Here is a 24676-nt window from a genome sequence, read left to right on the forward strand (position 1 = left end):
CCAGATGAGAAACAACCTGAATTATTAACTGGCACGTTAAGCAAGCAAGGTATTAGAAATAGCTGAAAAAAATATAGATAATATTTTCAGCATTTTGGAAACAGAATGTCTCATTTGAAAACTATTTCTACACAAGGAGTTCTAAAGACATGGGAGAAAAAAAGAGTCAAAATCTAAAAATTTTAAGAGACTGAAGAGAAAAAAAGAAGATACTGTTGAAAAAGAAAAAGAAAGAGGTTTATAGACCATGTGATTAACAGTATTTTCAACCAAAAATATAATGTAGGATATACTTGAAGCAAAATAAATGAACTAAATATTTGAATTTATTTTACCTGCCTTAGAGAGTGCCAAATATCATTACTGAAGTCCCCTTTCTTATATACAAATCTCAGCTCATTTAGTACTTACTTTTAAATTCTCACTAATGCCTGTACCTCAGTTTTCCGTAGATATTACCCTTCTCACTTAGAGCAACATTTTAAAGGATAAGTTATTGAACACTTGCAAGGAATGGACAAAAAAAAATGTTTCTTTATTTACTATGTTTTTAATCCTCACCATTCAAAACCAGAAAGATTTTTTTTTGTAGAAATTACATTTTTAAAATATCAGCACTGAAGATAAAGTATTGGGCTTTTTATTTTTTGGCTTGTGAATGCTTAAGATTCATGTTTTTATGGAAATACAAAATTCATTAAAATATCAGTACAAGTCCTTAGGTTAGGACATTACTAGGGTGCCCTACTCAGCCACACTGCAGGTCTCTATCCTAGAGAGAGCCACATGATATGGACCATGAGGAGGACTCCTGGGAAATCCTCAGTGCCTTGCAGGTTGTTTTATTTTCCTTTTTAAAAACTAAACAAAACAACAAAAACCAAAACAAAATAACAAAACCAAAACAAAAAAAAACACCTCTCTGTATTTACACCATTAAATTGTTCTTCTAAACAAGAACATTTTATCTCAGCTTTTTGAGAGTAACAGCTTCATGTGAAGATTTGTTTCCCCTGGGAATAGCTGCTGCCCTGCAGGTAGCCTCATCAGTTGCCTTTTAATTTTATGTCCCTGGACGACTCTGTACATGGGCCCATGGCCCCACCTTCCTTACAGTAAGTCACATGCCAAAGTGAGTCAGCAGAATATTCTTAACCATTTTCCAGATAAGCAATGCTTGTATAAAATAAATAAATATGGCTCAAATGTGTATTTTCTTACAAGCTTTTGTTTTTATTTTTCCTTGTTTGGATCTGCATCACATATGTATATTATATTCTGGCTTCATGTTCCACAAGCACTTAAGAGTCAAAAAAAAAAAAACAAACAAAGAAACCCCCCAAATTAAAAAATCTTAAAATCCTCATAACAAATTGCCCTTCTATGCTTTATTAGCATATGTTTCTTCTCAGTTTAAGGTGTTTTCCCTAGCTGTAAGGAAGGCAAATGGATGTCATTAGAATGTTTTCACTGTCAAGCGTGTGACACAGTTCAACAGTTTTTTATCTACCCTTAATTCACTATCATTTTCTCTCCACTGCTGCATTATTCATGTATGTCATCCTCTTCTAAATCCTGTGACAAATACAATTGCAATGACTTTATTTAGGATCAACACTTCCACTCACATTACTAAAAGGCATAAAGTTAAAGCACTGCGTCACTTGGCTCTGCCTGATAGCCCGGCTGGGTGCAGGCAAGGCAGCCATGGAGAGCAGGCAGAAAAAGCTGCTGCCTGTGGGAGATGGGTTTGGGGGCACAGAGGAGCCAGGCAGCACTAATACAAGTTACTGCTTCATTAATTGTACTGTCTTTGAGGCAGGTTAAGAACTGAGTCCCCAGTGAAGGCAGAAAAGCACTACCTGTCATATTTTAGATCCAGGGTTAGGCTTAAGTTATGCCTTTTTAAACGTTTAGTTCAAACATAATCACCAAATGCATATCAAATTGTATCTAGTATTATTAAGTTAAATGTTACATTACACTAGATATTACACTGTTATAGCCTCCGTTACATAAAATCATTTCCATACAGTCTGCATTGATTTTTAACATTTGACTTCAGAAACAAAACTACTGATGTAGTTCCAGTTTAAGTTCATTTTAAAGCACAAATTATTTAAATAATTCATTCTGTGTTTTCTATATGACTGCAATTACCCATTCTTATAGCAGGTTGAATTTGACTACTGTGCCTTTGCTACTTTGACAGTTCACAAGTTGTCTTACAGCTTCAGACAGTGTCAGACCTAGAGACTGTATCTCATGCCAGCTGAAGTGAGAACATTGCTTTGTTGTATAGAAATCTGGTTCAAAAAGTCAGGGTCTGCTAGCAGTTTCTCTACAAACTACCATGGCAGCCATGCTAGAGGTCATGAATATTACATAAGGGCTGCCCGTGCATTCAAGCCAGCATTAGGAAGCCAAATTCCCATAGCAACACTCACATAGATTTACTCATTACTAAGGGATGCATCAGTTCAGCAGCAAGTGCTGTACTGTTATCATGATTAGTCTGCAAGACATTATTAGACAATCTTCCTTTAAAGGCTGTGAATTACTGGTAAAACTCACCACTTCACCTGAATTTCACCTTTCCTAAGAGCAAAGAAATCTCAAACTAGCAAAAAGAAATCCTGATAAAACTGAAACTCCTGATTATGATCAGCACTATCTCTGAGATAAAAGCTGGAAGCAAAGAAGCTGGCTGCTTCTGTGGGATTTCTGCTACACCAGTCCCAGGACAACAGAACCCAGCTTCAAAGAGGTTCAGCATCTCCTGTGGTTGGCAAGCTCCAGGACCTCATTAAGACAGCCTTAGGAGCTCTTATTAAATATTGGGTCAAAAATTACATTTTTCAAAACAACATCTTTGGCTTTCCTGTTCAAGTTTTCCGGCCTGATGAAGCTGTCTGCTTGTGCATTCCAGTACTGTATTATTTAAGGTGCAGGTCCTCACCATATGATCAGGTGCAAAGCCCAATATGCTAGACTCCTGAATTTCTTCTAAAACCTGTGGAGTAAACAGCCAGGAACAAAGCTGGCAGTGGAAAAGGAAACAGAATGGGAGACGGAAGGGAGATGGGGAAATAAACAAGGCAAAATGGAGGAGGGGAATCAGAGAGAAAGTGAGAGAGAAATTCAGATCAGGTGGACCTGGGGAGGGATCTCAAGAGTGTATCTAAATATAAGATTTGAAAATGGAAAACAGATCTTGAAAACCAGTAATATACTGAGATCTGGCAGGTAGCATATAAACAAGAAAAAAAACTGGAAAGAAGTGATAAAGAAATGGTAACAAACAAGACGAGCATGATTTTTACAGCCTCGATAGTATTTAAAGATGCAGCACAGATAAGAGAAGAGCAACCCCATACCCTTTTACTGCTAAAACCACAGGTTCCTAAATGTATCTCAAGGAAAACAAAACCACACAGCAAGAACCTGAAGATAACTTAGCATTTCCTTACTAAATTGTCACTATCTGTCAGGAATATGAAGATAAGAAAAGAAACCTTAAGTCCTAGAGCACATTATTTATGGGGCCATTTAACACAAAAACTGTAAAGAAAACCAGTGAAGTCTTCAGGCAAAAAAGACCTTTGTAAGGGATTCTCCCTGTTTACATATGACTTGCAGGGACCAATCCTTCATTGAAGGAAGAGGAATAGCCTGTTTAAGTGCTGATTTCTAGAACTCTAAGTTGCCATAGCACCCCACAGGCAAACTTTCACAAACACCTTCAGTAGCAACTCAATCAAAGCTTTGACCCTATACACCACAAATAAACACATACATTCAATAAGAGAAAAAATATACAAATTATTCTGAAACTAATCAAACTAATCACAAACCAATCAAATATTTTTTATGGAATATGGATCCTAAATTATTTTTTCTGAAATACGTCTTTTCTGCTGTTGTCAGAAAAATCTTTATAAGAGATCTTATGCTATGTTTTACCACGTAAAAACCAGTATCAGTAGTGGATGAAATGAAAGTCCTCTAAAGATGAACATTTTACGAATCTGTGACTTGAAGTAGCACCTTACCTTTGCTTTTTCCAGCTGTGCCTGGGCCTGTCGTTCTGCCTCTCTTCGCACTGCTTCCCTGTCTTCTTCCAGAGATACATCTGAATCGGATGGACGGCTGGTGTAGGAGTCCGCCGAACCCTGCACAAGGAAAGGAAACACAATGTCACAAGTTGTTTCAGTGCTTACCAAAACAACAACAACAAAGTGGTTATACATCTTGCCTTCTCTCTTACTTTCGTGTCCCTGAAAAGATAAGAACTGCCCTAAAGGGAAAGTCACTTAGAAAAATTATGTGTAGGTAAATGTTTTCTTCTGGAGACTTTCCAAAAGTGCAAGTATCTTCCCCAGTGTTTTATTTTCAGCTCTATCCCCACGCTCTAAATTTTGTGCTTTTCAGCAAGCAGAGCCACTTGCTCTGTAGAGTTACAGCAGTGGTGCAGTGCAGGGCTGAAGGACACACAGCAGCTTCAAGGATGGCTCCAGAAAAATTAAAACTTGAAACAGTGACAGTATTTATCAAGGAAATTGTATTTTTATAACCAAAACACAAATTCAGTATCAATAATCACTATTACAGAGTATCACTGAGATTTAACATCTGCTATCCATTTTTCTTTCAGGGCAACCTCTTTAACTGACACACTTTCCCCATCAGAACTGCAAATGCCTCGTACCCATCTCTGCCTCTCAGCAAAACATGCAAATGACCACAATCAACTTCCAACTAATAAAATCCGTCTGGACTCAACACATGTCCCCATATCACCACAATGGAAGCAGCCACAATGCCAGAACAGCTCTATAAATAATGACAGCTCTGCTTTTCCTCTGCATCTCCCTGCATGCAAAATAGAGTTCTGCTAATTCAATCAGAATAAAACCAACTGTTCTTTCCTCACCATCATTTTTTCCCTCCCTCTCTGCAATATATATATATATTTAACACAAGCCAATAATGAAAACACAGGGCTTACACAGATATCAGAATTCTTCAGACGTCCTCCTTTGGCTCTTTTCAGAAGCCTGATCCAGGTGGCCTTCATTAGCCAGACAGCTCAGTTATTGTCCGCAGCTGCAGCGCCCGGCACTGATCTCATAAAACATGTGCACACTGAGCACCGCAGAAGCACTGCTCCTTTCCTATCCATGCTCTGCTCTGAGAGCCTTCCTTCTCTTCCCTCTGCCTTTCAAGCTCTCAGTCTCCAAGTACTCTACTGCAATTAAATTCTCATTTTTTCTCATGCCAGTTAAGAAGGAATAATAATAATTAAAAAATCCAAAAAGCCCAAAAAATCCATACCACCTCCAAAAATCTCAGCTTGAATCACCAAAAGGTAAAATAAAACCAGGCTTCAGGTAAATGTTGTGAGAGATGCTTCAGCTGATCATCAACTGAGATCGCTCACAGAAAAATACCTAGGGCTTTTTCCTTTCTGTTTAGGGGGGTGGATTTGGCTGTTAAAAATAGTGCTTATAAGAGAACCTTTTAAAATCCTGTGCAAAATGTATTCAGTGACATTTGCAAGTGCAAAGTTCATTTCATCTCTTCCTAGATTGGCTGGGGGTGGGGTAACAGGCTGTTCATATCACTGGGCATGCTCCATATGTGCAGCCGTTTACGCAGATGCTCGCATCACACCGGGCTGTTAGCCTATGCCAAATTGCCATTTTACATCTCAAGGGTAAACAGCTGGAAAACACAAGGTCCCTGCAGAACTGGGAGAGCTGGTACAGCGTCTCTTTCCTGTCATGTATGCCTTCTACAAGCCACGTTTTCCTTTGACACTCCGTTCTGTCATGCAGCACTTCCCTCTGTTGCAAAGCACTGAGCTCCACTCCGAGCCCGCTTACAAAAAACGTAAGTCAAAAAATATGCCTGTTGAGCAGGAATTTAACCCCCTACTTACTGCTTGTAGTTTTTCTGACATTAACAGAGGAAAGAAGCAAAGCATAACTGCAACATGCCACTTTATCCCTAAATATTAGAACCTAATAGGCAAAACTAAAACAAAACATTGAATTTCTATGTGCTCCTTTTTAGAGTCAGCCTCTATCCCATCATAAACTGACAAGGGAATAACGTACTAAGGCATGGTTTTCTAGGACAGTTAGGATTCACTGACAGACATGCAATGCTAGTTAAAAAAGATCACTGTAGCTGTCTGCAGCGCCTGCCTTTGATATAAATTCCCAGTTACAAGAAAAATAATAGAGATTACAGCAGAGAGCAGTGGTCATGCACATGTCATAGTATATCAACATGCCCCAAGGGGGACCAAGTCAGCCACAAATATGTCTGTGTAGTAATGAAATTTCCCCCATCACAAGTGATGCAGCAACCTACCTTTAACCATTATTAGAACAAATAATAGTTGTCACTATATTGACAGTTTAAAATAAGGGTAAATTTTAACTTCCCAAATGTTTTTGTTTTTTCCTGAAATCCATACAGCATAGAGTTTAATGATTTGTCTCTGAACTGACATCAAGAAAATTACTCTCTGAGGGATATTTTAGTTACAGGAGTCCAAATACATCGGCTATGTTATAGTGATCTTCCAAAAACTATAACACCTCCTGAACTGAAGCAAAAAGAGCAGAAAATCAAATGCTTAAATATCTTGAATTTTTTTAAAAAAATCTTGTCTGGAAGGAAAATACCCAGACACACTGCGGTATCCCCAGAGCCTTTCAAATTTGGTTATTCTTAAAAAATTTCCCTTTAACACCTGTGGCAAAAGGAAAGCAGCAACAAGTAGACAGATGTGTAGTGCAGAGTTTAAATCCTATTATGGTTGACACAATAGTGGCCTATGGTCAAAACCATTCATGTTATCACAGCACTAATGCAAACTGAGGCTGAGATGAACCCCACATAGAGTCCCACCCCTCAGGACACTTTGGGGTCTCTCGGCCCTTAAGAAAGGTCACATCCAAATCCTTCCCCACCAGCACTGCAGGCACGGTGTCATAAACCAACCCCAAAGCAACACTACCTTCAGATAAGAGGAAAACAAATAAACCAGCTATTAAGTGTGACACAGCTATTGTACAACAGCCCATGCACTTTCTACAGTAGTTACACAGAGAATGCATCATATTTTCCACTGACTAAGTGGCATGGCATCACTTTTACTGTCATTCATTCTGCTGTTCAGAAGTGATGAAGCCTTTTTTTAATATATACGAATATAAAAAAAAAAAAAAAAAAAAAAAAAAAAGGCGCATATAAACATAATTCATATCTCACCCAAGAGGGCAAAATGCTTTTTTTGGTCAGGACAGAATAGTTAAAATTGGAATTTCATCTTACAGGCCACAGAGATCATTTACAGTACTGGCCATGTCTCCAGTTGGCCACAGTCCCAATACACATCCAAATAATCATGATTCAATTTATTTTAATTATATTGACATGAACCAAACTCAGCATTACATTTGTTTTCCCAGTGGGACAGACATGTCTGTGTAAATTTTCTGTGGAAAGCAGAAGACGGGAACTTCTTTACTTTTCAAATGTGGAAAAAAAAAAGCAAAGCCTGACATCAGGGCAACCCAGGAAAAGGGGGAGCATACAATTACAACTCATTCATTTTATCAACTACTGAATATTTTTATGTGAGTTAAGAATGAATTAAATCACTTTAAGATTAAAACAAATTCTGAAACTATGATGAAGCTACAACAGATACAGCTTGACTACTAAAGGAAAATAGGGCCAAGTGCATTGTCTACTCATGACAGCTAAGGAAACTACGTTTCTTTGCTGGTTTAAACAAGTTTTATTGTTCCTCTGGAGAATAGGATAGATCTTTTCCAAAGAGCTTCTGCATTTCAGCATTTCTGAGATTCTGCAGGTCTTCATCTCCTTCCATTGGAATATGGAAGAGCTGCAATAATATATGCATGTAACATATGCTACTGCAGCCCCCCAATTCCTCTTCTTTCATGGGAAACTGCTTAATGAAAGTAAGATAAGTCATATTAATAATTACCCCATCTATTTATTCTTTTTTTCCTTTTCTTTTCCTCCTTATTTGGCAGGTTTACAACCTCAGTTTGTTTGAAAAAACATTTCCCGTTTTAATGACATGCCTGACAAATATTTGCCAACTATCTTACCACTTATTATATTAGAGTATCATCTATGAGGTATTCTTGTAATGCTTTTCACACTGCTAGTGGTCACAGATGACCACATTTGAGCTCCTTTTTCTTCAAGACCACACCTGTTTTATATTCTTTAGCACTGTAGAAGTGTACAACCTTCAAGAGACTGGGTCCAAGGAAGAGTTTCTGTTATTATTTTCTTTACTTGCAGGAAGAAACTCCTCAGTCAAATCAGGTGGTGCCTCTAGATCTCATTTTTCTTGTTATTCTTCTGGTCCCAGGCTTAACTTTGGTCAGTACAGTTGGAACTTAAGAACAGAATTTGACTGCAATGTTATATTAATAGTGTAAAAATCTGTTGATGTGTTTGGTCTGTTACTGTAATAAATTTTCACTGGGTTAATACAGCTGTCATTACTCTTGCAAATCCAGTTATGGCCTTTATATTATGTCTTCCTCATAAAGAAATAAAAGTCTTCTTCTGAGTACTACGGGTTTCTTTTTAATGAGGTAATCCACTTATTAATTGCATACCACTAGGTCAGATAACTTTCCAAATTACTGAAAATTCTCAAATAATTCTCTTCTTAGGAAGATTAAAGAAGTCCTTTCAAGTAGAAGTTTTTTTGCATTTTATGTATTAAATGAAGGCGTGAAGCAATAAGCAAACATGAAGCCATGAATAAGGAATAAAGGAGCAAGAAATAAATACATACCTATCACTGCACATATATATAAAAACTCTTCATTTGTAATAACTGGGATTTTTTTTTCCTTGTTTTTTTCTTAGAATCATTTCTTCAAAGCTGAAGAAAATTTTAAATCCAAAAGGAGAAATATTTTTATGCCTTCATTCTATTTATACTTTGAATATGAAAAGCTTGGGGGCCACTGTGCCAGTTAAAGGAACAGCTCACTTCAAGACCCAGAATTTATACACAGATACTGCTAGCTGCTTATCTTTTAAGTCCTGTTGAATAAGTAAGAATGACACCATTCTTGTCTTTCTATAACATGATTTGAGGTGGTATATGGTGCCTTCTAATATGCTACTTCTTCTTGAGTGTTAAAAAATATGGTAAAGGAAAAAAAAAATAATTTCACTTAAAATCTTTGATTCTGAACAAAGGCAAAATGTGTTATGCTGATGTTTAGCATGAAGTGAAATTGCTGACATTGGCAAGTTATAATGTGCCAACAGGGAGTACAGATCATATTGTCTCTGACCAATATGATATGTATGAGCCATGAAAATAGAAGATCACAAGCACTCCCACATACGCAGTGTCAGTAAACACCTCGGTGGCCACAGTTGGTGAATGGAAATATTTCATATCTATGAAGTTTTCTCCATATATCTAAGCAATGTAATTATTTTGAATGACGTTGAAAACAGAACAAAATGCTACTCAGAGAATGGTATACAATATTATATTGATGTTAAAATTAATTATTTCAGGGTAGAATTTTTATGGAATGACCAAACTTATTCCAGTTAATTTTTAGGTGTGTATAGTTGACACGACAAAATGAAGAAATAAATTTCAACAAAAGAAAAAGGAAAGAGACCATGTATTCGTCAAGGGGATATCAAGCAAGAATTGCTGACTCCTTGTGCCATGGACACTTCACAGCCTGGCAACTGCCAAGTCTCATCCTGGTGTTCTCTCTGGTCCTTGGCATGTGCCCTGTAGTTCTTGGCCATTTGCCCACTACACATAAATTTAGACTTGAATTCTGTAAAACTGCACTCTTCCACAATTACTATACAAGGAGGGAAATCAGCTCCTACAGTAGCTCCTGACATCCCCTGATATGTTTGCATTTAAAAAAACAAAGCCAGTGTTGTTTAGGAATTTTGCTGTTGCTGTTTAGAGCTAATTGGGCATTGCTAAAGCATCTACAGCCATGGACGAGATTCAAATAACAGAAGGAGTGAAATTTTAGAACATCTGAGAGCTTTAGGGCAATTATATGGGAAATGAGTCTTCTCTTTACCTTTACCATGACTCTGGAAAGCTGGATGGCAGCATCCAGCTCAACGTTAACAGGTTTCAAAGATGCTAATCTAATCAACAGGTGATTTGAAAATAGCTCTTAGGATTGCAGAAACCTAGATTTTGGCATTCATTAACCAGTTAAACAGCTGTGCTGGACACTATCAAGGAAAAATAAAACAGCAAACCCCAAAACAATTCCACACAACAAAAGACCCCACATATTTGTGCTCAAATTTTCATTAAATTAATCTAATCGTTTGCTTTCCTGTTGGTTTGCTAAGAAGAAGTCCCATGAGTAGGTATTTTTAGAGGAATGATTGTCTTTTTGTGGTGATTCTTCAGAAAAACTTTGGCAACATGCAAATTATTTCCAAAAGGGTAGCTGCAATCTAGTTAGCAAACAAAAGACACCTCAGAGTCACTGCTAAACTTTCTCCGAATCTGTGGAATGCTCTGATGTGTTATGGTTTACCATTTCTTGCAAAAAACATCTAAGAGACAAAACTACTTGAGACCCTATTGTACAATGCACTGTACAGTCACAAAGGGAATGGCAAACCCTGCTAAAAAAGAACTTGCAGTCTAAATGATGAGAGAATATGAGGCGGGGGGGGGGGGGGGGGGGGGGAAAAAGACAGGATCAAGGTAGAAATGCAATAGAAAATAAAGCATTTCAAAATATTCAATACTGGCATTATGACTCAACCCTTGCATAACTGTGGTGGGTTGTTGTTAAGTAAGTTCCCTATATGTATTATGGCAGAGATTAGTTCTGTGAAAGCATCTGAAGGAGGATAATCTGGTAGCTCTGTGTATTCTGACAGAATACACTTATGAAACAAGAGAAAGTGCTTTTGAGGAAAAGTGCAGGGACAGGAATATAAGAAGGTCTCCTAGCTTATCAAACTGTGGTTTATCAACAGCGCAATCACCTAATGGAGAACTAAAAAAGAAAAAAAAAGAATCCCCGAACTAAAAAAAAAAAACAAATTGGATTTCATTTTTCAAGACAAATAATTGGATCTAGAGGATGGGGTTAAATTATTGGTGGTTTTGAGCTGTAAGGAAAAGTCAGAGTAGCAACAGAGCTAAGATGCTGCCAGCAGAACAACTCGGAGACAGGTGTCAAACAAAGAAAAATACACCAAGGAAATGACTGCAACCTGCACAAATCTGAATCATCTCCCTTTTGTCTCAGACTACCAGCACACACATGAATATTAACACAACTTGGTTTACTCAGGATAACTTTTTAAAGCTCTGGTAACTTGACTGTATGTCTAAACCCGTAGGCAAAGGTAAACCAGGATTATTAGTAACCACAAGCTGAACCATGGTGGTGCTTACTGATACAGAAGCAGGTAAAAAATTGAGGATTTGCAGAAAAAAAAGTTTTTATTGTTATAATCACCAGTGGATATCACAAATAACTTAAATTGCAGAAAGATAACTTAGAAAAAACTATTTAGAATATGATATGCTATGTACCAATACAAGAGCACAGAAAGCAAAGATTACATAAGCCACAAAATTACAAGGGCTCAATTGAAAGAGGAAAAATGGAAAACACATCTGAGATGACAACAAGAAAAGAGAAAGACAACCAGGAAAGGAAAGAAGTTGAAGAAAAGCATGGCAACCATCATCTCAATTTGTCTCAGCTGAGTTAAAAGTGCCAATTTAGATTCTCTGTTCCAGATCTTCAGTATATTTTTATCTGGGATTTTGGTTCAAGTCATTAAGATTTTCTGCATACTTAAAAATAACTTCCTTTAAAATTTAGCATGAAATTCTGTTGGCAATGAAGAATTCTGAAGGGAAAAAAAATTATTTGCATTTTATCAAATTATCTCTATCTGTACAATCCCCACTTGGCTTTCAAATGTAACATTTTAAGCTACTCCAGATAACAAATGGAAGATTTGGGAATTTGTTTGCTTGGGTTTTAGCTTGTTAAAAATGTTGAGATTAAGTATATACAGTAAGGTCTTCTTTATTTTACCTTTTATAATGCAACTGTAGCTTTAAATATGTATTTTTGGTTGCTACCCTCCATTTTTATACTGCAAGCACATTAATAATTTGTTTAAGTAATCTTTTTTCATGTATCTTCACGAGTTAGTTTGGCAAGCATGCACTCTGAAGAAACTGCAGTCATAAACTAAATGTCTATTACAATTTTCAACCTTTGATAAGTTTATTCTCCGGGCCATCATCTGCTACTGAAATCTTGGTTTTCTAGTCATGATCTTTTGTAAGAATCAAGCAATATCAAAGCGTAAAACACTGCAATTTGCTTACTATTTAATATTAGAAAAGTTTTCTTACCAACACCTTTGCTAAATTACACACAGTGAAGACTACAGAATTAATTATTAATTTTCCCCAATGCAGGCTCACTGAAATCAAGCTTGCCAAACAGCAGCTAATTTCTGATTCAGCCCAAGTATCTCTAGCAGGCACTATCATCCTTGAAGCATCTCCAGCCCTGCTCTCTCTGATACTGCCAGTGAACACCAAGTGAACAGCTTTCACACTGCATGGCATCATTACTTCAGAATGAAAACACTGCATAAAATGCACCTATCCTCACCAGTGAGCTAAAGTTACACTCAGTCTCCAAGGGTGTCAGAAACCACAGATGTTCTTGTGGTTTCAGGTGTTAGTCCTTTGTTCCAGCCTTCATCATAATTTACTCTGATTGAAACACATCAGGGCTATTCCTTCCTACTCACTACCTATCCTTTGGGTCAAGTACAAACCAAAGGAAGCTGCTTGAAATTTTTCCAAGAGGATGAGGGTCCTCACATCACTTAGATATTGCAATTATTCTCATCTCATTTTGAGGCTATAAAGGTCTGTAATGCTTTCTCATTGACTAAAAAGTCTGTACAGAGCTTCTGTTCCTCTTGTCTATCACATACCAAAATAATAATTGTGGAAAACTCTCTCAACCTCCAGCATTTATATTCACAGGTTTTTTTTCTCTGAAACTAAACTGTAACAGCTAATATATAGTTGCATGATGTCAACTTTTAACATCCCTTGGCTCTTTTAGGTTTGATTCTAAGAGACATCTAACTTAGAGAATCCACAGAGTGGGTGAGAGTATCAAGTGTGCAGTGCGTGATACTCATCCAAGGGTGAGGAGCCAAAGCAGGAACTGTGTGCCTGATTCTCCCATCCTAATCCATGTGCCTGTTAGTGCTTGTACATCCCCAGCAACTGCCTTTTGAAAGAGGGAAAGCAAGACAGAGTTTGTGATACTGAATCATATATTCTTCCTACAGCACTTTTAGAGTGCTATCCCCACCTCTTTACTAAGAAGCAAGGCTGAAGTATCTGTGATTTATTGCTTCTGTTTTGCCTCTGTAAGTGAACACAAGAATGAGAAGAGTATATACAATACTTATGTACAAAAAATAAATTAGGAAAAGGTTGTAGGAAACCATGTGATAGTATATAACTCCTAATAGAAGTATATGACGTATATTTTCTTACAGCTAAGACAGATTTGTACCATGGATTTCCATGAGCACTTCTGAGATGTGATCGCTTAAATAAAAATGAGAAGGTTGAAAGAGAAGTATGTTTTAGGGAACCTGCAAATAGAAACACTGCTGCTAATGCAGATGGTGATAATTATTGGATGCTAACCTGAAGAAGAATTAAATAAAACAAATTACAACAGAAAAAAATAAAGGAATACATAAGAGCACATAGTCTTGTGATCTTTCCTAACTCAGTGTTGCAATATGTTTTGTGTGTTGGAACATTCAAATCTTAGTAGAGTAAAACAGCCACTTTCCAGGATAATAAGTGAATGCAGGTTTTAAAAAATTTTGCGACCTAAAAAGGAAACATCAAAACCAGACTTATTTTTGATTCAGAACAGGCTTTGTCCGGGTCAAGGGAGCACATTACACTGTATTCCTTCCTGAACCATTTCTTCCTTTAGAGGAAGCACCGAATTTTGGACCAGTGCTGTGGTATATTGCAGCAGTACTGAATGTTGACACACATTGTATGTTTGATTCGCTGATAAAGCAAAAATATTAAACAAAATGCCTGAGGACTACAATACCTGCACATACCTGCACCAGTGCTGTCCTGTGTGTGTCAGAGCTATGATGACACAAACATCTTGTTCTTAAGACCACAAGATAGTTCCATCAGAAATGGGGCTCCAGAGGTCCAACCTCCTGCTCAAGCTGTGATACCATTTAAGCTGTGATTTATCCATTTGGGCCTCGAAAGCCTGCCAGGAGAGGGACTGGACGGCCTCTCTGGGAAAACCCAATCTGATTACAGACTACCCTCATAGTGAAGATACTTATTCTTATATCCACTCTGATTCTCTCTTCTGTCAATTTCCAGTGTTTGTCTCTTGCTCTTCCATCAAGCACCTTTAACAATCCTAGCTGCATGATTTTGTAACCTCCTTTAAGATGCTGGGAGGCTTCATTTCCTCCCTTAAACCACCTCGTCTCCATGCTGAACCACCCCCTGTCCTCCAGCTTTTTCCCACAGGCCAAGTGGTCTAGCTCTGACCATCCTGGCCATGTTGGAGCATCAGAACTGGTCACAGGAATGCAGTATGTTCTAACAAGTGCTATGCAGAGGTGATGACCTGCCTGGATATACTGCCTGTGCTCAGGAGTTCAGGGTTTTAAAACAATCTGCCACTTTGGAAATCTAATAAAATTCCCCTCAAAAAAGGATCAACATGCACCTTGGACAAAATTGTATTTATAGATGTACTCTGCAATAAGCAACACATTCAAATATTCTAAGCAACGCCTCACATTGCTGTAAAGCAACTTTATTAATATGCTACCAGGATAATCAACTTTGTAAAAACCCTCAGATAGAGATTCCTTCCAACACATTGTTAGTAAGTGTTTGCTCACAAGTGAGTCTCCAGCACCTGTGGTGAAGAAAGACACAGGAATGGAAACCTCAGTTCTGCAAGCCTTATGGTCCCTGAACATGTTGTTCTAAATTTCACCATAGAAATAAAAATGGAGCCGTGTAATCCCTGACAACTTGTTTCCTTGAGAAATGGCACTGACTACAGCCTGCTTTTCCTTCTCTGCTCCATTGTTCGGAAATAAAATTAATTCTGTCCTTAAACTTATCCTGTTATGCTCAATTAGAAGTTCTATTTCCTCCTGTTTATGAGAGCATCAGTTTCTGCTTGAGGAATTACCACTCAAACTTACAACTGTACCACTGCTGCTGTCACCACTGGTCTCCTGCTGAGGTAAAAGGACTATTGCAAAGATCCTAAAAGTAAAAAGGAAGACAGTGAACAAGGAGCCAGGAGAAAGTAGTTAGGTAGATGATGGGCATCATTCATACACAGAAGGGGAGCACCTATGACAAAACAGCAAATGACAGGGCTTTAAAAGAAGTATAAGAGTAAGATTTCAAGCATGTAAGACACAGACCACAGGCCAACAAGTATTTCTGAACTTTTACTAGTTCTTTCCACTCTCCAGTTCAGCAGCAGGGAAGATGATAAGTTAAGTTAAACTTGTATAAAATAATATCAAACAAAAAAAAAAATCACCTAAGTGTTGTTTGGGCTTATAAGCATGGCACAACAAGAAGAGTTAGTAAGCTCCTATCTGTCTTTTATTAAAAAAAAGAATATTCTTTTTTTTTTGTAACTGGTAACCAGTTGTTTTTGGCTTCCAAAATGAAGCGTGGAAGCCAAAAGCTAATTCCACAATGAGTTTTTCTGCTCACAAGCATTCAGCTGCCTCTTTCTGTTACTGTGCTCTGCATGGCCAGTCCACAAAGTCTTCACAGACAGGTAAGAATTATAAAATTACACAGAAACTCATGATGCACCATCTTTTCCAGGTCACACTTATTGTCCATTCAGTGGACAATAGATCATATAACTGCTGCTATAACTACATTTGTACTCAGACCCTCTCAAAAATTCTCCAGAAACACGATGCTGCCTTCCCTGGCCAGGTTCAAGTCAGAAGTGAACACCAAATGCAAGAAAGGCTTTTCATGTTTTAAGAAGTCTGAATCCTACTGTCTTTCAGTAGTGCTCCAGTCCATCTCTATTAAGGCAAAAAAGGAATTTAGTATCTTAATTATATTTATTTCACATTTATCCTTAACTGATTTCAAACAGGCTGAAACACTTACTGCAAAGTATTATAAACTTTCACTCAAGGAAATCAGAGTTTCACTTTTGATTTGCACTGCTGCCTTTCAATCACTCCCTCTGTACCAATCGCTCTATTTATAATCAGCAGTAATTCATAGTTGGCATCTTCCTTTCATTTCAAAGTTTTTGAGCTTAAAAAGAGTAAACGAAAAATGATGTCTTACTGTTTCTTTCCTCATGCAGAAGAAAAGGAAATGTTTGCTGCTGAAGTTGGCACAGTTACACAAATGAGCTCTTTCATGACCTCTCATGTTTTGCTAGTTGTCTGCAGGCACAGAACTTTTTAATGCTTTGAACAGGCTGCAGTATTTTTAAGTCCTGTCCATTTTCAAAATAATCATTGGCTATAATATCAACAGCAGTTCCTTCTTGTTTCCTCTTTGATTATGCTAAAATAGACCTTATTTAAATGGAATAGCATTTCATTCACGTCAGCAAATCTACCAGAGAAGTGCAGGGACAACACTGTCAATTGTCACAAGGCAAGCTGATCTGCAAAACATGTTGTGTAACTGGCAGAACTAATCTCTCCCACCACACTTACAAACACAGATGTCCAGGTTTATTTAAAATAGCCCTGAGCAAACAGCACAACTTGGTGGTGTTTGGTTTTTCTTTTAAATGTATGCTTTTTACTGGGAGGCATTTGATTACAGAAAGAGCTCAGATTTTATTCCTGTGCTGACAACAATGCTTAGAAGAAACTATATCATTTGTATTTGATGCCTCAACACACTAAAGACAGTCCCATCCAGACCATTCCCCAGATGTTCTTGCCTGCAAATTTCAAACCTCTGGATGAAAACTAGTCAGAACATGATTTTGTCTCAAAAAGATACATCTGTTTATGATGGAGGGGTGGATAAAACTCATGCATGCCGAGGAAAACACTAAGTTAAGTTACTAGCCAATAACAGCAAACAGGTACATGTGGTGATTTATTAAAAAAAAACAACACCCTGCATTTTCTTGATGTGAAGTTGTAGTAAAATGCTCATCAGCTAAAGCAAAATTTCACATATGGTATTAGAGTCTGGTACAATGAGCCTTCAGATTTTGCTTAAGCATGTCTGAAGGCCACCCATGTTCTTTCCAGTATTTTTGAATAACAAATAATAGAATTACAGCAAGCAAGATGGGTAATTTAATTTTAGAAAGACCACAGGATAATTAAAGGAAGGAGAACACAACTTTCCTAAATATTTGTGTAAACCACAATATGCTACATATGATAAATTGACTATATTTTAGCAGCAATACAATGGCCCTGTCCTCCAGGGACACTATATCTATTTTATAGATATACCACTGTATTTATGCGGAATGCAGATGAAGGCAAAAGAATCACATTGAATTATGGATTGAGGCCTAATACTTCAAAATTATACAGCACATCCTTCAGAAATAAGAACTTAATCATGGACAATTGCTGGAAAAGATGAAGACTTCTGAGAGTGAGTTTTGGCTTACTACACAAAACATGGGAACTTCAACTTTGGCTGTGTTTTGAAAATCTTCATGGATGGAGATTTTGCAGCTCCATATAGAATTTTAGTGGTTAGTCTCCTACACCAGAAAAATTTAAGGAAATTCTAAGAGGAATCTAACATCTTAAGATAATAAATTAAGAAGTTTTGATACACAGCCTCAAAAATTAGTCTGCTGAGCTGCTTTTGCAAGCAGATGAATATAACTGTATCAAATTCAGATCAAAATCACTTCTAGCAAAGCCCATTTCTGCACATGAAAAAACCTTAATTCCAATGAATAAAAAAAAAAAGTCAGTTTTTCACTTACTTTCTGGCAAATATACTATAAGAAAACATGCAGAGGCCTTTTTCCTATTATACTGAGTTTCAACTTAAAGGAACAGGTTTGTGATACAATTGTATTCTTTCTTTATAGTAATTTATTTATAGCTATGTATGTATCAGCTTTATTCCTATGAACTGACCTACCACTGCTCCCTCTGCTTAAAATTCCTGCAGTGGCTTATTAACTCTATTAACCCTATTTAACTTGGTTTTAAGTTATGTTAGAACACTAATACTATACTGTACATCACAAAATAGAGCTTGTATTTTAAATGCCAAAAAGTCCTATGCGTTGCTAAATTAAAACATATAGATTTGTATTGGGTTGTAAATTACAATGTACAATGAAATGTGCAGAGGAGAACTCAGGGACTTCATTCTTTCATTTCTCAGAGAAAAGTTTTAAAAATTGCTGGTTTCTATAATCCTGTAGTTATGGCAATCATAACACCCAAAATTTGCTAAATTTTCTCCCTGAAGAAATCTTAGAGAATAATCTGATCAGAGATACATAAAATAATAAACAATCTTAAACAATCTTATAATGGCTACCATTGCCTGTTTCTATGGACATTAAAAAAATGATGAGAAAAAAAAAAAAGAATCAATAACCTAATAGAAGATGAGCTAACTATCCCCAGAATTTTGTAATTCTTATTCACCAGCTAAAGTTCTTATCTGGAAAGTAACATTTAGTATAAGTAAACAAACAGCACTTCATTTATTAAGCGCAGTGGCCCAGAGCTTTTTTTATAATTTAGAGAAGTCACATCTTCATAAAGACAGATGCCCATGACTTCTGTAAAAAGGCAGGTGAATATTATTTTCTGTGACAGACTTCCTGACAACCAATACTGAACAAGAACAAGTAACAGGTTTCATCATTTCAGCTGTTCCTGAACTGATTCATCAGAATTACTTACTATAACTAACCAGAAAACAAGTATGTATTTCCACACAGACAAACACAATCTCAAATGTGAAAAAAGAAGAAAAAAAAGAAAAAAAAAAGAATGTCCAGATTAGATAATCTAGAACAGAATTTTTGGCCCTCAGTTCCCCTGTGGGGAAGGTTTGTATCAAAATGACACTGGACTATGTCCAGCCTGCTAGGAGGACTTAATTGAGCTGTATTAACTACTGTGGTGTTGAAAGGTCAAGGGAGCAGCTAGTTATACAGACTGCCAGACACCACCTCGTATACCACTGATGGAGAAAAGCAGCTGTGCTACCCAGGACAGAGCATCTAAAACTGCCAGACCAGGCAGGCACCTAGGGCCAACAGAACAAACATGATTTTTTGATTTTGCCTTTCCATATGTGCTGCAAAGGGGTCACGACTGCAATTTTTCACATTAAACTTCTAGCATGTGTACCCCTTCAGCTAAGTTACATCCATCCACAGACTAAACAACATAGACACCGAAATTCCTGCCACAAATATTTAACTAGAAAACAGACTTTAAAATAACTCTATTGTTAGAGGCACCACACTGGGGCCCCTGCAAGATCTGGAATTTACTTGTACCATATTCATGCACAGCATATACAAGTCCAATTCCTTTAACTAGAGACATTCAAGCTACCATCTTTTAAAGAGCTACAACTTTTCTCTGTAGCGATCCACCCTGAGAGTTATGAATTGATGACTTAAACCAGGAATGTCATTGGAATCTTTTACTCACAAGAGTTCCCTAGTTGCACAGGTCTCCTGATGTCTAATTAAATAAGATGTATGAATATATGTGGAGTAAGGGGGAGGAAATTGTAAATAACTCCCAAATGTCTGGAAACATACACACAGGTGTTCAGAGGACTCCAAGAAAATAAAGTACATTGCAGCTACATAAATCAGAGAAATGTAATGACTTAGATTGTTGTTAGATGCCTGCTACCATAGCTGGATTACTGCCCCTATCATTAACACCTGTTATAACTTATTAAGCTTCATTCAAATTCCTATCTGAAAAAGACATATTTTCTATATCAAGACCTGTAGAGTAGATGACAATATAGGAAAGAAAAACTCAAGTATTCCTGATCATGAAATTCTTTTTTTAAAGGTTCCTGCTGACTCACTTCAGTGAGGGAAACCGTCGGCAGAAGAGGTTCACTAGTGCTTTGCCAGGAAGCAGGTAGTATTATCATACTTATTTCCTTCAGAAGAAAACTGAAACCAAGATGAAGCAATCTAAAGATTTCCTCAGGAGTTGGTGCTATCAACACAGTTAGAAGCCAACTATTTCCAGAACCTAAGTGAGACTTTCTTCCCTCCTTCCCCCAGCTCTCTCACAAGTGGAAAAGGAGCCGAGGATGTAAAGAGCTACCTTGAGCAGTCCAGTGGAGGGTAGGCAGAGACTGAACCCTGCACTCATATCCATCTTTTGTGGTTTTCCACAAGCACTTATTATTCAGCTGGAAGAAAAGCAAAGAAGCAAAGGAGAGATCTATGATAAAACCACAAAAAACAAAACATCTGGGACTGGTGAGGTTACACATGGAATAGTTTGTCCAGTTCCAGGATGGAACTCCAGTAAATGACAGACATGGAGATATTTGAGAAAATCCAATGAAAGGTCGTAAAGATGATGAAGTGACAGGAGAAACCCTTGCAAGAGAAAAGGCCAAGAGAGCAGGAACAGTTTATCCTGGAGGAAAAAATGCTCAAGGGAAGGGATCTCATCAATGGTAAAGGTACTTTCATAAGTACCTGAAGGGAGGCTGAAGAGAGGATGGAGCCAGGCTCTTTTCAGTGATGCCCAGCAGTGACGGGACCAGAAGCGAAGGGCACCAACTGATACACAAGGAGGTTCCCTCTGAACATCAAGAAACCCCTTTTCACTGTGAAGGTAACTAAACACTGGTACAGGAGGCCCAAGGATATTGATGAGTTTCTATCCCTGGAGACAGTCAAAAGCCATCTGGATGCTGACCTGGGCAAGTGGCTGCAACCCGGGGAAAAAAGTGGCCCTGCAGGAGGGTTGGATCAAATGACCTCAAGAGGTGCCTTCCAACCTATAACATTCTGTGGTTCTATGAAAAGTGTTAACAAGGCTGCAATTTGTAAGTATCTTGGTTTCATTATTTTGTCTTCACATCTGTGAGGTGAACTACACTGGTCCTGCCAACTCAGGGCAATTTCCACACTCCACATCTTCCCCTCTATTCAGTAAACACAAGTAAATGTCTTTCTTGACATTTCATCACCTGAAGCTGATCTGTATGGTTAGTTCCTATATGCTAGAAACCATTCGATCTTTTCTCCCTCCTGCATGTGCCTCAGGTGTAAAACTGCTTCTCAAACATAATATGCCAACCCTGACCTGCTTCCATGGTAAAAGATTTGCCCATCCTCTTCCTCCATTGGTTTCAGACACTGCTCAGCACTAAACCAGTACAAAGGGATCCAGGTTAATTGGTCCTTTTTTTGTCTCCTACTTTGTGTCAGATATCTGTTTCTAAAACTTAAACCCGGTTGGAGGAACCCTGTTTTTAATCTCACAGTATCACATACCCCAGGTCATTATGTTATAAAACAGGTCTGCTGTGCCCTATGTGAGACCCAGCTGACCTACAGTTTAGAGACTCACAAACATAACAGGACTTTGAGCTCAGTGGCACCACACGTGGCCTCCACAGAGCTCCCCACTTTTCCCTTGGTTGCGTATGCATTGGATCAAGGGGACAAGGGTAGGGTAAGGCCAGACCTAGTATAAATCCCTTCAGTATACTGTCAATAATCAAAAAGGCTCTATCAGTGAAATTCAAATTAAAGACAGGAGACAAGGAAAAGAAAGCTCTATGAAGATCAAGCAGTAGCATCATTATTGAAGAATCTACTCACATACACTACAGGAAGTTAAAGTTTCACTCTGGGGAAAACATGATCACTATAACAGCAAAAATCACTATCTGGAACGTACACAGTGGTTTGGGGAGTATCACAGAAATTACCATTACCTCTCTCTCTGTGGGTTTATTAAGGTTCTTCTCTCTAGAGTTTCCCTGTCCTAAAATGAAACTGCTTCAGGAGCCATTCTGCTACTCAATCAGATCCAGCAGCGCTCCCAGGCTTCCCCTGAGGGAATTCCAGACTTGCGTGGAGTGCTTAAAATACAGCCAAGACATCTCTGAGCTAGTCGTGGGGAATGATGCCATACAGAATGCCCCTCAGTTTTCCAGTTTAGGAAAGAAAAACTGTATTGCTTCTGCGCTTTGGCTGTGGCAGAGAATCCATCATAACTGGAGCCACCAAAGAGTGACTGTTCCACAAACCCACACACCGCTCTGTATGTGAGCACATGGAGCTTTTCTTGCTAAACACACAGTTTTAGGGATAGGCCATACCTAGTCCATGTGTACAGTATTTGCTGTTAAAATTAATCAAATGCTAGCATTTGTTATGTGTAAAGCAGGCAATTTTAAAGTAATTTACAAGCTTTCAAAAGTTAAAAATCTATTCTTATAAGAAACGAACCAAATATCACCTAAAAGTTAAAGGTAAAGAACTGAAATGTTATGTGATTTGTCAAAAAATGAATGCATGACTTTGAAGTAAACCTCAGAGGCTGAATTTAATTTTCCTACTTTTCATGTCTGTACTTAAAGTTACACTCAGAAGTGCCACACAACTTATTCATGTGAACACAGCATTACATGTTGCCTTAGGTTGAACTAATATCATTCCAAAATTTCAGTGTTAAATTTTTACAGCTTTCTGCCACAGGTGATTTGCAGTAGTGTGTTTGCAGTAAGACACTTGCATTTCAAGTGGGAGATTCCCAAAAAAGTAATGGTAATTTATGATTTTTAGGTGTGTTCCTGGGTCACTCCACAGTATGATAAAAGAAATGAAACTATTGCTAAACAGTTATACATGACTCCCTCCAATCTTCAACAACACATTATTATCTTTTCTCCCTTTCCTCAATTTATAAAGTAAGGTAAGTAGCAATGACTCATAGTAAACACTGAAAACACAACAATGTGTGTCTCTGCTGACTTCTAGAACTTACAATAGAGTATTTCTAAAATAGGAAGGGTTTTCCCTTCAGACAGCAAAATGAGCTCTATCAGCAGTATGTCTGCTGCACATGGAATTGTAGCTTTACTGACTGACAAACAGCACTCAAAAAGGAGCTTTTTTCAAACCTGGATGTCATTTGACTGCTTCAAGACCTGTCAGTCCTTTAGAAATTTAGCAGGCAGATTTCAGTACTTCTTAGAAGATATTGCTCCCCTGCAGGAGCCATGTACAACTGACATCTATCAACATCATATTTAATATTCCTTAAGAAGTGCTGCATCCTCCAAGAGGACGCGGGCAAACACCAGGGAAGTGAAAATTTAATTTAAGTAGACAACTTCAAAAACTTTTGCCTGGAGAACACAAGTGACAAATATAGGATTTCCAAGGCAACTGAAACATATGCTCTGGACATCGCAACCAAATCACTGCAATTACAAAGAGGTTCTCCATCCTTCATAAGGATATTTTCAAAGAGACAAACCTATGGAGAGCAAACCAGCAGAGTTTATTTCCTTAAGAAAGTTTTAAAAAGCTACTTAATTGCAGAAGTTTGAAAGTTGCATGCAACAGAGTGAATGAAATTCAATGATTTTTGTTACACGGAGAGGAAAGATGAAACGCTGAGGTGTCCCATGCCTGATCAGAGAAGAGTTGGTGCTGTCAGCCTTGGCCTGCACAACTGCACCAAGGGGTCCCTGGAAAGACAGTGGTGGGACATGGATGGAGATGCCCAGTGCCCACAGCCCAGGCACAGCCCACCTGGGAGAGAAAGGGCAGAGCTTCTGAAGCTATGGAAAATGCTGTGATGGGCCAAGTGTGGCCTGGAGGCACAGGAGAGCCAGCCAGGATTCCCACATGTGCAAGCACTATACTAGATTTCCATCATTCTTTGTGCAGTAACTCAAAAGGCTGCTGGAAGTAAGTTTTAGATGCTTTGCTTTGGAACATTTATGCAGAGCACAATTTACAGGTAGCCCTGAAACGGAGCTCCCACTTTCTGTTCTCTATTTGATGAACTTATCCAATTCTGTCCTGTTATCAGAGGATTAAATTTTTTTTACAGGAAGTAGCCATAAACTCCAGACTCTAGTTTTGATAAAAAAATAAATAAATAATCAAGTGTTAGTTTGGTTTTTTTGGTTTTTTTTGGTTTTTTTTTGTGGGAGACAATATGAAAATTAATTATCAGTGCTGTCAGATATCTGGACTTATTATGCACTCAGACTGAGATAATAATCCAAGCTTGTTTATACACAGGAACAATAAGAAAGCAAAAGAGGACACCACATGTAAAAGTTGGTTATACCAGATTGTGGAGTTTTGCTATTCAATTTAAGTAAATTAGAATATTGTTTCACACACTCACTTGTCTGTGAATGTGTGTGTGGATGCTCATGGGGACATACACGTGTGTATATGGAATGCACAAAGCCACCACAGAAAGTTCTCTTTCTCCATTACTCTATTTGAGGGTTGTTTTTTTTTAAAGAGAGTTTTAT

The 24676-nt window shown here is 37.8% G+C and overlaps 1 protein-coding gene across 11 annotated transcripts in view; it reads right to left on the minus strand.

The window, feature by feature from the left end:
• Nucleotides 1–24676, minus strand: part of CACNB2 (calcium voltage-gated channel auxiliary subunit beta 2) — a 237074-nt gene that overhangs the window by 81923 nt on the left and 130475 nt on the right. For 7 of the 11 annotated variants that reach the window (XM_071735092.1, XM_071735088.1, XM_071735093.1 and 4 more), the window contains one exon: nucleotides 4053–4172. In XM_071735092.1, the coding sequence (XP_071591193.1) occupies nucleotides 4053–4172 (120 nt within the window). Of the gene's footprint in view, nucleotides 1–4052; nucleotides 4173–5008; nucleotides 5559–16498; nucleotides 16579–24676 lie in introns of those variants that run through there. The other 4 variants (XM_071735099.1, XM_071735096.1, XM_071735090.1 and 1 more) reach the window with 3 other exon arrangements.

Source organism: Heliangelus exortis, chromosome 2, assembly GCF_036169615.1.
Source record: "Heliangelus exortis chromosome 2, bHelExo1.hap1, whole genome shotgun sequence".
NCBI lineage: Eukaryota > Metazoa > Chordata > Aves > Apodiformes > Trochilidae > Heliangelus > Heliangelus exortis.